The sequence below is a fragment of the Pterocles gutturalis genome, unplaced genomic scaffold (assembly GCF_000699245.1).
Source record: "Pterocles gutturalis isolate BGI_N339 unplaced genomic scaffold, ASM69924v1 scaffold6327, whole genome shotgun sequence".
Classification (NCBI taxonomy): Eukaryota; Metazoa; Chordata; class Aves; order Pterocliformes; family Pteroclidae; genus Pterocles; species Pterocles gutturalis.
Genome location: NW_010107799.1, coordinates 22,370 through 35,627, shown reverse-complemented (window position 1 = coordinate 35,627; position 13,258 = coordinate 22,370). Strand labels below are relative to the sequence as shown.

At 35.6% G+C, this 13,258-nt stretch overlaps 1 protein-coding gene across 1 annotated transcript in view; it reads right to left on the bottom strand.

The window, feature by feature from the left end:
* Positions 1 to 13,258, bottom strand: part of APC (adenomatous polyposis coli) — a 59,670-nt gene that overhangs the window by 29,337 nt on the left and 17,075 nt on the right. The window contains exons 3-6 of the mRNA XM_010072363.1: positions 12,617 to 12,818; positions 6,547 to 6,655; positions 4,859 to 4,972; positions 538 to 621 (exon numbers count right to left, since the gene is read on the bottom strand). Coding sequence (XP_010070665.1) covers positions 538 to 621; positions 4,859 to 4,972; positions 6,547 to 6,655; positions 12,617 to 12,818 — 509 coding nt within the window. The remainder of the gene's footprint in view (positions 1 to 537; positions 622 to 4,858; positions 4,973 to 6,546; positions 6,656 to 12,616; positions 12,819 to 13,258) is intronic.

Genomic DNA, 13,258 nt, shown 5'->3' with positions numbered 1-13,258 from the left:
ATTATCTTGTACTTCTTAATATAGAACCCAATATTTAAACACTAAAAATATGCCAGGCTTCTATAATGAAGTCTGGCAGAAGTTGCCTTCACCCTTTTTCTAATCTTATCTCTCTCACAAGATAAGCAAGCCATGAAGGTGCTTATCGGAGATTCATATTTAGAAAGGCATGAACAACTGGTTGTTATACTTACTTGTTAAAACCAAGACTCAGCCTTTGTAATAAATTGCACTTTGGCATTTTTACTGAAATTTCAAGTTAAACGTTTAACCAATATAAAATTAGTGATTAAAGTTCAATAGTAGCAAGAAGACTAATCCAAGTATTCTGCCTTCAGTTCACTGGTAAGAGAGCAAGTAACAGTCTATGTATATTGACTAGTTGATTAACTGTGACATCACTAGCCGATGCAAATAATCCTGCCTACCACTTTATATATCAATATATCTATACACATACACACACACACACAGACATATTTTTTTAGAAAAAGATACATACCATAATGAAAAGAAGGCAACTAATTGCTCACTAACCTCTGCTTCAGCTGCTTGTGACTGCAGGAGCTGTCGTATACGAAGAATGTCCTTCTCTATTTGTTGAATTCTTGCCACTCTTGCCTGAAATTAATGTATTCTCATGTTTGATTTTGTTCAAAAACTTATTTTACTTACTGCATAAAATGACCATATGAAGAGTTGTTTGCAAATACAGCTGACTACAAAACAAAACTCCTTCATTCATGTGGTAATTCAAATGTTATTCTTAATAAAACATAGTCGTGATTGCAAACATTCAAAACATAGTGAGTATCTGGGTTTTTAATAAAACTGATACTCATTTGGATATAATAGGTCGTCACACAGTACACATTCAGGGTATAGAAAAATGCTCCAGTTAACTTGCACAATTTTCCTGTTTCTGAAGCTGACATTTTGTGCAGATCTTTAGAAAATTAGTTGACTAATCTCAAATGTTAGAATCCTACTTGCCTTGCAGAGTGTCTTGAAGGTATGAAATCCTGAATGACTTCTACTCTATTCGATTATTATAATGATCTGGGAATTTTGCTTATACATAGCCTTTGAATATTTTTCTGCTACAAATCTCAAAGAACTTACACGCTAAGTACAAAGAAAACGATATGCTTCTTTGGTTTGTCTGGGATTTTATAGACATCTCTGAATCAGAGTCTTTTACAGTCTTATTGCTACTCATTTCTCACTGCAACCATTCTGTGATTAGTAAAGGGAATGTCAAAAAACCCAGCTGGTACAGGATACAAATACTCCATACAAGTTGTACTGTGAAGCACAAGACACACACATGCATTGTGATTCTGTGAAACAGTAAGTGTATAGAGCTATATATCCCTCTATGACCTTGATAACCTAATAAATTGACATTATTGGACTTTAAAAGTGTGCAGAAAATAATTAGCCCAACAGTATCAGGATATGAACAGAACACCAAGCTGATTAAATAGTACTATTTGTGTGATGGATAGCTTAATAAAATGGACACAAAGTTGAAAGAAAAATCCTGATTCTTTCAACTTGATTAACATTTACAATGCTATACTAAAAAGGAAAGGCTTTGTGCAACTAGTGGACATTACAAGGATCAGCATTGTAACCAATCTTATTTACCTTTATAATCCAAAAATGGAAATAATTAACGTTTAAAAACTGTTAATGCCAAAAGATACACATGGAACAGAAACACAATGTTAGCTAGAAATTTTAGAAATATAGAAGAAGATATAATCACAAAATAGAATGAATTTCTGAAACATGCATCATAAATGGCTATGGGAAAAGCATCACAAACATCAACATTTAGTAGAGATGCAAAGCTATGAACATTAAACTATAAATTTGATTTGAATTTGTAAAGCAAAGTATCAAAAACTGCCAATAAAAATTTGAAACACACAGAAGTTTCAGCACAACATGAGTCAAACAGATAATTCATTTCCCCTTTGCTCCTGGATCAAAAAATTCTTAAGTACTAGAAAGATAATAAAAATATATTCCTGGAAATAACTGTGCATTGGTGAAATGATGCACGACTGACAGAATGTCTCTAATTTTCTTTAAGAATGACTTGAATTTCCCCTAAATTGAGTTTCTTTCTGAGTAACCAGCAATTTATTGCATAAAGGACATCAAGAGAATCTGAATCTCTGCATATACACACCTAAACATGGGGAAATATTTTTGTGTAGATGAAAAAAAATTAAATATTGCACCATTTGGTTAGTATCACTGATGCAGTCCTCAAAAGGGACAGGAATTCAATCCACCTTTCCCAATCTTAGTCCAGAGATTTAAACATCAGACCATTCTTCTTTCTCATAATTTATTATTTGTATTGCAGGGGAAATTGAGAAGTTCCATTAACCAGGAGCATATTTTGTACCAAACACTGTACAAGCAGTAAAAACAATGCATTTCTTGCCACAAAGGCATACAGACTAATGGCAAATATGCAAAACCAGATGTACACAATTGAGCATGGACCAGGAACGGTTTTAACTTCAGAACCTACACAAGAAACATATTTTGTTCCTATTTGTTCACAGAACATTCCCGTTCATTCCATTATATTTGCTCATCACTTTTTTTAACATGAAATTGTTGGATAAAATAACTTAATATTTAAAATTACAAATTATTTGTATTTTACTGCTTCAGTAAGACTTCTAACAAAAAAAAAAAATCCCCCTCCATATTCCCAATGATAGAAAAATAGCCACTTTCTTGAAACTAAAAATAAGGAATATTATACAAGAGCAGGTGTAGAAGAGAAGAGAAGGCAGTTACTTTAAGGTCCATGAGAAAACGTGGCTAGTGCATCAATTACATGGGCAACAGCAGTTTAACAGCTCTCTCACAGAATTAATCTTTGGGAATCTTAATACAGAGATGTCTGCAATGCCAGCCCTTACTGGGGCTGAACCATTCTCTCCTTTCAATCTACATTTTGCATTGTATTGTGTGTCACAATTAGTTAGGGTGGAAGGAAAATACAAAGCAGACAGCAAGTTGAAAAACTAGCAAGTTCACTATACTTGCCAAATATGAATGGTTCAGTTTGCACATTTAAGCATCACAGTGAAATAATCCAGAATTTGCTTTTATGTATTTGTACACCAATGAACTTCTACACAGTTTTGCCACCTGTCCTTGGTAAAATGAAACCCAGGGGAATTACCAGTCAAATTCACAAGCAGCATGTGCACAAGCAGTTACTTCCCATTTTATAATCTCCATATAATCACAATAGACACTGTACTTTCTGTAACTTATACACATCTATAGAGAATAAACAGTTGTGATAAACCTATGGGCAAATGTTAATTCAGGAAACCATGAAATATTTCAGCATCTTCTTGGTAGCATCTCTTCCCCACACAAAATTAATAAAGAACAAGCACAGAAGAAGCTACTTTGGGGACAACCTAATTACTTTCATAGTGATATGACTACATTCAAATTGTTTCTCTGAAAAAAGTAATTTATTTTCTGCCTGAGTGCATTCAGAATTTCACCAGCAGCCTACCCTACCTACTTATCTTACTTTACCATACTCTAGCTTAAGCTCCTTAGCAGCAAGAGAACTTTCCCAGAAGTCTTAGTGTCAATGCCATAACACCTTCTCCTGCAACCAGGCTAACCAGACATCTGCAGACAATACAGAGTCTCCTCTGCCTTTGCTCAGACTGGCTGATACAAGTTGCACAGCTAAATTCGTGCAGGGCATCACCACTGCTGATAAACCTCGATTAACACAGCCATATGGCTTCCAGATCAGAGCCAGTCATTATCCATGCAGATTAAACTCGGGTCTGTCTGAGTACGTCTACATAAACAAATCCCTACACAGCCTTTACATACACACCTGAGCATTGCAGGATATCTGTTCTGCTAAATACTTATAACCCTATGAATTTTCTGAAAAGTCCTACTAAATTACTCACCTTAAAATGCAAAGGAGCTTTTAAAATTACCAAAAAAAATAATTAGGAATTTTTCTTATGTAGCAAAATTTTGTGTTGAGTAAACCTGGCAAGAACAATAGAGCCTAAAGAGACTGTTTTTATTGAAAGGACTTATTTTTGTAACATTCACCATAACAAAAACTCAGGTTGTCTTACCAAGCTGGTTATTTAACATCTCTGGAAATAAATGGTAACAAATAATTCAAATTGTCGCTCTGCTACTGTGGGGGAAGACTTTTTATAACCAGCAAGCGACTGATTAATCCATTTATAGGTTCCACACAATTAGATTCTGAGTTATACTTCCAAATGTGTGTAACATTATTTGCATACAAAATTGTACACATCCTCATCATGAATGCAAAACAGCTCTTGGTGAGAAGAAACAACTTCCAGATATGTATGTGAATTACATTTTACTTGAATACCTTATTTTTGATACATGGTTTCTAGTTAAGGAAACTTAACAATAGCAGCTGGATTTTATCCTAAACTTAAAAGCATGAAAAAATCCAGCATGACAGATGCAAAATAAAGAATTTGCAAATATATGTTTGTTTGAAGCTAAAATGGTAATAAATTATAGACAAATAATAATTAAAAAAATTATCTTTTGAAGAAATTGTCTACTTCTGCCTATTCACAAATCTTCTTTTAAACAGGCAGAGAATGATATTTTTTGCTGAGTAGCTATTTCCTATGTTCTGATTCCTATTTTTGTATTTGAAAGGCTAACTAAATGCTGTAAGGTATCACTGTGTTTAAACACAGTTTAAAGATACAACTACCAATAATTTAATTAAAATGCAGGAAAACTTTTCCCATTCCTCCTAGTAATGAAAAACAAACTATACCTGTGCTCGCTTCTCCATGTCCTGACAAGTACCTAGTTGTTCTTCCATTGCAGCTCTGATTTGCCTTGCCTCATACTCCAGCTGCCTTCTGGTCATATCTGTTTGCAAGGAGAACTGAAGTACAGAGAAGGCATTTTAGTAAATAAAGTTTATGTAAACTATGTATTTCTCTGACCAAAAGCAGAACAATTACTTTTCCACACCAAGCATCATAGACAAACAAAACATAATAATACATCCCTAAAATATGATTGCATTATTAAAAACAAGAATACATAATGTTGTTCAACCAACAGACTACCTGCAAGTTTTGTCAAATGACTAAATACAATATAAAAGGATTGAGACAGAATCATTCCTTACAAGCCTGGAACATCTGACTACTAATGTATTGTTACGCATGCCATCTGAATCAGTATTTCAAAAATATTCAGAGGTATCAAACTGCCGCATGTAGTGATGGTATTCATACTACTTCTTTCTACCCTATTTTTAACTATTCTCTGAAAAAAGCACAAGAGTTCAATTCATGAACAACAACACAGCTTAAGGGAAGACATCCAACTGATAGATTTTTTTCAAGGCATGGGCAAAGCACTTCACTGGTTTTGAACAACTACTCAAGTTGGCAAATAAATGAGTCTCCAAGAGCAGTCCTCCCAGAAGACTTCACCAAGGTCAATTCAAAGAGAAACACTAATCTCCAAATATGTAAAATATCACTAAAAAGAATGGGATCTCTCAGTCTATTGTGGCTGGAGTAAGTAGTAATGGATATAAATTACCACAAAAGAGATTTAGTGTAGATTTTAAGTAAGTATTCTAATAATAATAAGAACAAAGTTAACTGATTACCTATGAAACTGGGAAGACAATCTTAAAAGCTACAATAGAGTGACACAGATACAGCTGATTGGGTCTTTCGGAATGTGTTGCACTTCCTCGAGACCCTTTTCAGACCTTCCCCCCTCCTTGTGGTGTTCTAGTAAGTTCACCCATGACTCAGTGTTAGATTTGCTAAAGTGCAGCTGCTTCACCCCAGTCACGAAAGTGCTGCCATTGTCTGTTTCGATTTCCAGGAGGCTGACTGATTCCTGATCTGGTATGACTGCGCAAAGATGGACAATCAGGTCTTGCCAACACTGAATCTGTGAAGGAATGCACTGCAAACATACCCAAGCTGCTGAGGTCTGACAACAGGAAAACCTGTATTATCACAGATAATGGTGACTTGACTACACATTGTTTGGAGATGCCAAGGTAAAAGCTTGGAGCAACAATAGCTGCATAGGCTACAGCACCACTTTACTTGCTCTTATGAATTCAGAGTCCGTGTGTAAATTGCCTCTTAGGCTAATACTGCTCTCACCTCTAAAAGAATCTACTAAATAACAGAACAGATAGAGAAAAGACCTTTGGAAGTATGCTGACATGTAATTCATTTTTAATAACAACATTTCAGTGCTCCTCTCCATCACTGACATTTATACTGATAGGTATGAATGTTAATGTGTAAAATTATATATGAAAAATGCATTATTTAGGCTAAGTTAGCCTTACATACTGACTAGAAAGTGTTTTAAATTAAAATGATAGTAGAGAATGTCACCAAATTAATAAAATATACAGGGCATCTAAACAGAGATCATAGTACCACAGATATGACCAAGTATACTGAAAGTACTTACATTTTCAGTAAGGGGGAGACTATCAATCCTTTTAGTCAGGTTCTGAAGCTGGGCATAATACCAGTCCTTTTCTTTCTCTTCCTTCTCAAGCTCTGCAAGCAGAAGAGATCTATAAAAAACAAAAGTGTGAAATGTCTCACTATAAAGACCTCATTAAGATATTCAGGTATAGAAATAGCCATTGATACTCATAAAAATAGGTTAATTAAGAAACAAGGTTTGAAGAAGGCTCTAAAGACAGGATTTGGAAGGTGGGTGCAGTTCCCTGGCCCAGCCTAAACAGACTATCCACTCCTTTGTCCCAAAAAAAGTCACTGGCTTCTTCTGTATCAGGTCCACACCTATAAAAGAGGAAAATATCTACATTTCTCTACAAAATCACTTTGAAATCTGAAGCTAAAAGGCATTTAGTGAAAGCAAAAAACAGTTATAAGTCATGTGCTAACTGTATCCTGCTTGTTTTGGACAATATGCTTTGTACAACGCATCAAACTAAATTTAAGAAAAGGCCCAGATGTTACAGGAGCATACACATCACTGAATCACGTTACTGAATCAAATTATCTCATCCACCTTTGCAGTGTCTCCTTACTTTGTCATCCACACCAAAACTATGGGTAAAGCACACAAACTATTTCTATGAGCAGTAAAATACATTAGAAGAGTATTTTTCATCAAATTTTATAGACAGGATAGATTTACAGCTGTGTAAAACATTTTAAATGGATATCATAAGCATACTGCATACTTGAGCAGTATGTGAGAAAGACTAGGAAATAAATATATGCAGACTACCAAGAAGAAAATTTATGAGAAATTCTACATATTATTGTATCAATCCTTCATGAACTACATTTCTGTAGTTGCAAATTTTATCAACATAGTTACATAGCATTCATTGTTACAGCACCTTTCAAAATAGGTATTAAAATTTTTAGGCAAAATCTGGCTAGTAGGAATATACAGAAAAGCATTCTTAGTTTGCTGTGGAGGTTTGTTTTGGTTTTTTTTGTTTGTTTGTTTGTTTTTTAATACAAGTTTATTAATTTCTTATAAATGCTTTCTGTGAGCACTCTTCTTCGTTCTGACATTTTAATATTGCTCATTAACAGCAATGCTAAAATTACCACTTAGCCAGAGGACAGAAAGCTGCATACAAGTTTGCCCAGTATTATTCCCATCCCTTTGCTTCTGCATCCCTCTCTGAACTCAGGTTGTGGTCCTTCTGAGCCAGAGCTATATGAACCTTTAAAAAGCACAGAAACACATTATGGATAATTTCTGTAATGTCATTAAGGAACAAAACCACAGCATACAATAAAAATAAAATTTTTCCCTGACTACTAAGATAATGCACGCCAGTCACGATTTCAGATGAAGTTAATCAAACTTCCACATGACAGAACTTCATGTAGAAGAAAAAAATTAAAAATATGTATTTCAAAGGATCTGTTCAACTTAGTTCTTGCTTTAAAAATGTTTCAAATGAGTTTTGATGACTTAAAATTTATACTCCACATCCAAATGCAAGTGACCTGACCAGTGTTCAAATGGAAAATTGAAATTGACAGCATCCCTCACTACAACTGCAAGAATCTGAAAAACTACACGCATCTAAGAGTGCTAAGCATTCTTAAACATGAACAGAATTAGAAAGACACAATTGTCCAGATTTGATTCAACAGTTACACTGAAACAGCACTGTTTTAAGAATGTCAAGACTACACATGAAGTCATTTACTGGGCAGCTTTTACATCAGACAGGTTTATAACCAGAATCAGTGAAAAGAAGCAACAAACAACAATTACCATACCGTTGCAGGTAACTGTAGCAGGATTACAGGAATGCTTCAGCCACAAGGATGGGGCTAGCAGGAATTCCTCAAGTCCTTCAGACAGACTGAAGGAAAAATCTAATAGATGGTGCTTGGGGAAACCCTGTGAGCAAAGTCCTTTTTTTGGCCTCCCACATACCCATCCTCTTCACACATACCCTGTGTGCCCTATCTCTGTGAATGCAGGCATTCTGCATGGTTCCCCTTTTTACTACTTTGGGTGTCCATGCACTGTTTATATCAAGTTTGTGAAATCAAATTTGCAAAAGCATAATTAATACAATCCCTGTAAAGAGTATTTTTACCATATAAGGATTTGCATATGTGAATGGACTAATTCTGCCTCTGGATGTCAGAGAACTGGTAGCGGAAATCAGAGGGATTACTTTCAGCTAAGTGAATATGTGATATTAAGCTCCTCTTGTAAAAGGTAGGGTATTCAGTTTGTGAGACACTGTGTCATTCAATCTGGTTTGACACGCACAATGGATGCTAGATGCAAGAAAAGAACTTAGGAACCATCAGGGTTCTATAAACAACTTAATGCATGACCTGAGGGTGACTCCTTTAATTTAATAGTGTAATTTTTACTTCTGAGTAATTCTTTACTTCAGATTACTAGTTTGGTATCACTGCTCCGTGAGAATTCAGGCTTTAACAATGCCTTTAACATCTTTCAGCACAAAGCCCGAATGGTTGGTACAACTACAGCAGGTCACACTTCAATTTCCTTGAAAATAAGCACCAAGTCTCTTTAGATGTGTCTGATAAGCTGCTCACTGCACTTAACATTACTATCAGATATTGCACCAACCGGAATTATAGCTCTTTCTCAGGCTTTTGGAACTTCTTGAAGTTAGGAGAGCATTTAAGGTGTAAGAGCCGTTACTGATCTGGAAAAAAACTGATGGAAAAACCCAGCACACTTATTCCATCTTTTTATCCCCCCAAATTGTTTATATCAGGACTTCCACAATATCAGAGAAAGTTCTGTTCTCTGGCATACTGAGCTGAACTGTCAAGTTCAGTGAGAATGCAGCAAGGCAAATGAACCAAGCTTTTGGAATGTTGTACTATTTTTATGAGTTAACAAAAAGTTTCCAATTTTAACTACTTTTCTGAAGGGCAGGCATTTCAAAAGACTCATCTAATGCAGTATTTTTGATGCTCTCAACAATGCATGAAGCTGAACGAATGCAGAAACTGGTTTCTTCTTTTGGAAATATTTTCTGCATAATTATGTCAATGTCATTCTCAGTTAAAAGGGAGAAGGGAAACAACCTATACGCTACTCTACTTGCATTATGTACATTAAGATTATAATTAATACTCTCACTTCAATTGGTAGGTGATAAAATAAATTCTTATTAAACACTTCTGATAAGATGCTGTTAAGATGAGATAACGAGTAGAGAGAGATAAGAGTAGGGAGAGAAAAAATTCATGAGACAATGCCCAAAATCAACATTAAGGAAAAAAAAAAAGGAGTGGCATAAACCAGAAGGAATAAATAAGGCATACAAATATTTCCATTAAAAATTCATCATAAGATTACCATCTTTAGGGATAAATTACAGAATTTACAAAGGTGAAATTATTACATTTACAAAATTGCAAAAGGCAAACCAACACAAAAGGTAACCTGCAGTGCACTCTGAAAAGTCTCGTTGTTGATACAGTGTCTTACAAAATACACCTGGAAACAGCCAGAGAGAAAGCAGGAGATACTTAACGAATAGTGCATCCTAAACTGACAACCCAAAAACATACACCCCCACCTTTTTCTCTTTTCTTTTTTTGACTTTGAAATTAGAGGAGTTAAGCCAATGAGAAACAGGCAGACAATTTAATCTTCAGTCTGGTAAGTGAATCAATTGATTAATTTTCTTCCCCTCAGAAGATTACTGTTAGACAAGCTAAATAGTTTTTTTCAATGCAAAACAAATTTTAGCAATGTTTTCTTGTTTCTTACTTGTTTACATCTATAAACATCTAGTGAATTAGTTTATTAATAAAAATCACATGAATCTGCCAAGTTCACATGCAGTTAACACATGATTTGGTCCTCGCCCAAACACTGTTGCCCATGAGGAGCATATACTGTGCCAGTGTGTTAAGATACTAAGTAGAAATATTCCCCTGCTGCATGTTTCCAAAAATTGTTATTTTCTTCTAAATAATTTTAATATTTTGAGGATTGTCAAGTTCCATGAGTTCTTTGAAAGTCTCTTTAATGACAAAAAAAATCTATTAGCAAACAATATGTGTTTAAATACGTGTTTAGAAACACAGAAACTTAGCAAGTATGCTGAATAAGTTCAGAAACAAAGCACAGGAAAGTAGGGGGTTAATTTTCTTTACAGAGATTGTAGTGATTTCAGATGCATGGTCCTACACTGCCTACCCCAAGTTCTGATTCATTTGGCTACTCAGGATCCATGTTAATGCCCTACCCATTCCTGCATGTCCCCTCAAACAGCATGAAGAATAGGGCACTCTGGATTACCCATCTTTTCACTAATAATGAAGCCAGATGTGATCTGGCCATGCCTCTACAGATCATCTTCTCCATAAAACAAGTATTTACCCCATCAGCTGTGACAGTAACACTGCCTAAGATTATCTGAAATTAAAATAGCCTCTTTTTTTCCAGTGTTATTTGGAACAAAGACCAGTTCACTGTCTAAGGATTGCTGAGAAAAGTTCCAAAGAACTATCACCTTAGATTCCACTAGAATGGGAAGGGATCACGGATCATAAATCAGATGTGCTAATCACTTTGAAGAACTCCAGCCGCTGTAAATTAATACTCCCTGTTTCAAGTGACCTGGAGTTCACTTGAATCATAACTGAAAGTCCTAACTACACTTAAAAGATTTTAGTATCACATGCGGTAAAAAACAGCACTGGAAGAATACAACCAAGTACACTGTTTTGTTATGACAGAAAATGACAGATACACTAGGTTCTTGAAGACTGCGATGAGCAAGTGGGAGGAGTTCCCAAACTCCTAAATATTCTTATACAGCTCCTCAGGAATCTAGATTTTATGCAATGGAGCAAACATGACTACTGGCCCTGACTAGGAAAATGAAAAAATAGAGTGGCTGCTGTAAGAAGCTCCAGATGGATCCTTGGGAAGTTACTTTCATTCTACTGATAGGACCAAAAGAAAGTGACCTAGACATAGTACCTTGAAGGAAAAAGCATTCTCCTTTCAGCTCTTGACTGCAAAAATTTTACTGAAAACCAGGAAAGGCCCTTTAAGGAAGAGTTTCTGAAGGGCTGCCCACAAACCATTTATTATCCACCAAACTTCTGTATTACAATTCCAAAGTGAATTTTTTTGCTTGTTAGCAACTACCAGGCATAAAAGTACTGTTTATTTGGTTTTGCTGTCCCCAGCTTGACATCCCATCCATTAGGTAGCTGTCAATGACCGAATCTTTAGGAAACGCTGTCTTACAGACAGGCCTCTGAAAACATCTGAGACTTCAGTCAGGTTCATTTTAAGATATAAAGATGTCTTCAGTGGAAACACCTACAAGTCTGTTACTTTTCACTTCCTTTTAAAGTGATGGATGAAGTGCTACAGATCTGTATTATGCCCTGAAAGTACGTTCTTCCTATTAAATGCATAGAACCACCTTCCAAGAAAAGAAATTTCATGATTTTGTCAACACAAAACATCAGATGGGAACAACATCTTGAATAAACAAATATTTTTGTTTAGCTGACATTTCTGCTTAGAGAGCAAAATCACTAGGTAAATGTCTGATAATAGTAAATAACTGATCAACCAGCTATGGTAGCTCTAACCATTTGCAATAAAGAGAAAGATTGCACCATTATGTTGTTACAGTTTCAGTGCTTATCAACACTGGTGAGGAGATATGGAGGTGTTTGGGATGCTCCAACCCTTCTCTCTAAATATATTTCAGATGCTGATGATCCACTAATCAAAGTAAAATAACCTTCAGCCAATGAAGAGTAACAATGAAATGCATATACGAAGAAGCAGTAGAAACCATATTATGTGTTTTAAGATTTTTTTTTTATTTTTTTCCTGCGTGTATCTAAATATAATATAGATTCCTGGCTTCCTTACCTGTCTAGATAAGATATACCAGTGCTCAAAACCAACTGCATGATAGCTAAATACTAGGTGTGTCAGTAAACCTTCATGTTAAAATTAGAAGTCAATCCATACTGGTTGAATGAACAAATAAATTTACCTCTCTTTTTCTAGCTCTTCTAAATAACCAGTGCTTTCTCTGCTTCCATTCATAAATCCTCTTCTTGGAAATGATCCCATGGGAACAGGACTGCACTCTCCTGAACGGCTCGACACAGACCCTTCCCGGCTCCCATATGAACGCACAGACACCTTTGGTCTTAACTTCACTCCGGGGAAGTTGGTACTTTCCAAGTTCAGTTCTGGATAATACAGAGCAAATGTTTTTAGAGTTGCAGTTCAGCAGCACAAATTTAAAAGACCTTTTCTATCTTAATTTCTTACTTCCAGAACAAATACACGATTTTTTCATAGAAACATTTTGCATGGAAATCCACAGAAGACCATAATGTGAACAAAACCAGTCTTAATGGTATGCCTGGAGAACACTAGTCATCTGAGCAGGTGGCCACACTGCAATCCTGACCATCAGAATGGTATCCCCACACAAGCCTGTCTACCTCTTTCCCAGAAGACTTAAGAAATGGGCAGAGTTTTGCATGAATGTTGTATGAATTGTTCTAGTGGCCCACCTCCTAATAGCTTCTTTCTCTGAGATCTTGCAGATGCTTCACTGTCACACAAACGATGGCAACACTGTTTACTCCAGGGTCCTTAAATGCAGACATCCCCTATGATATTT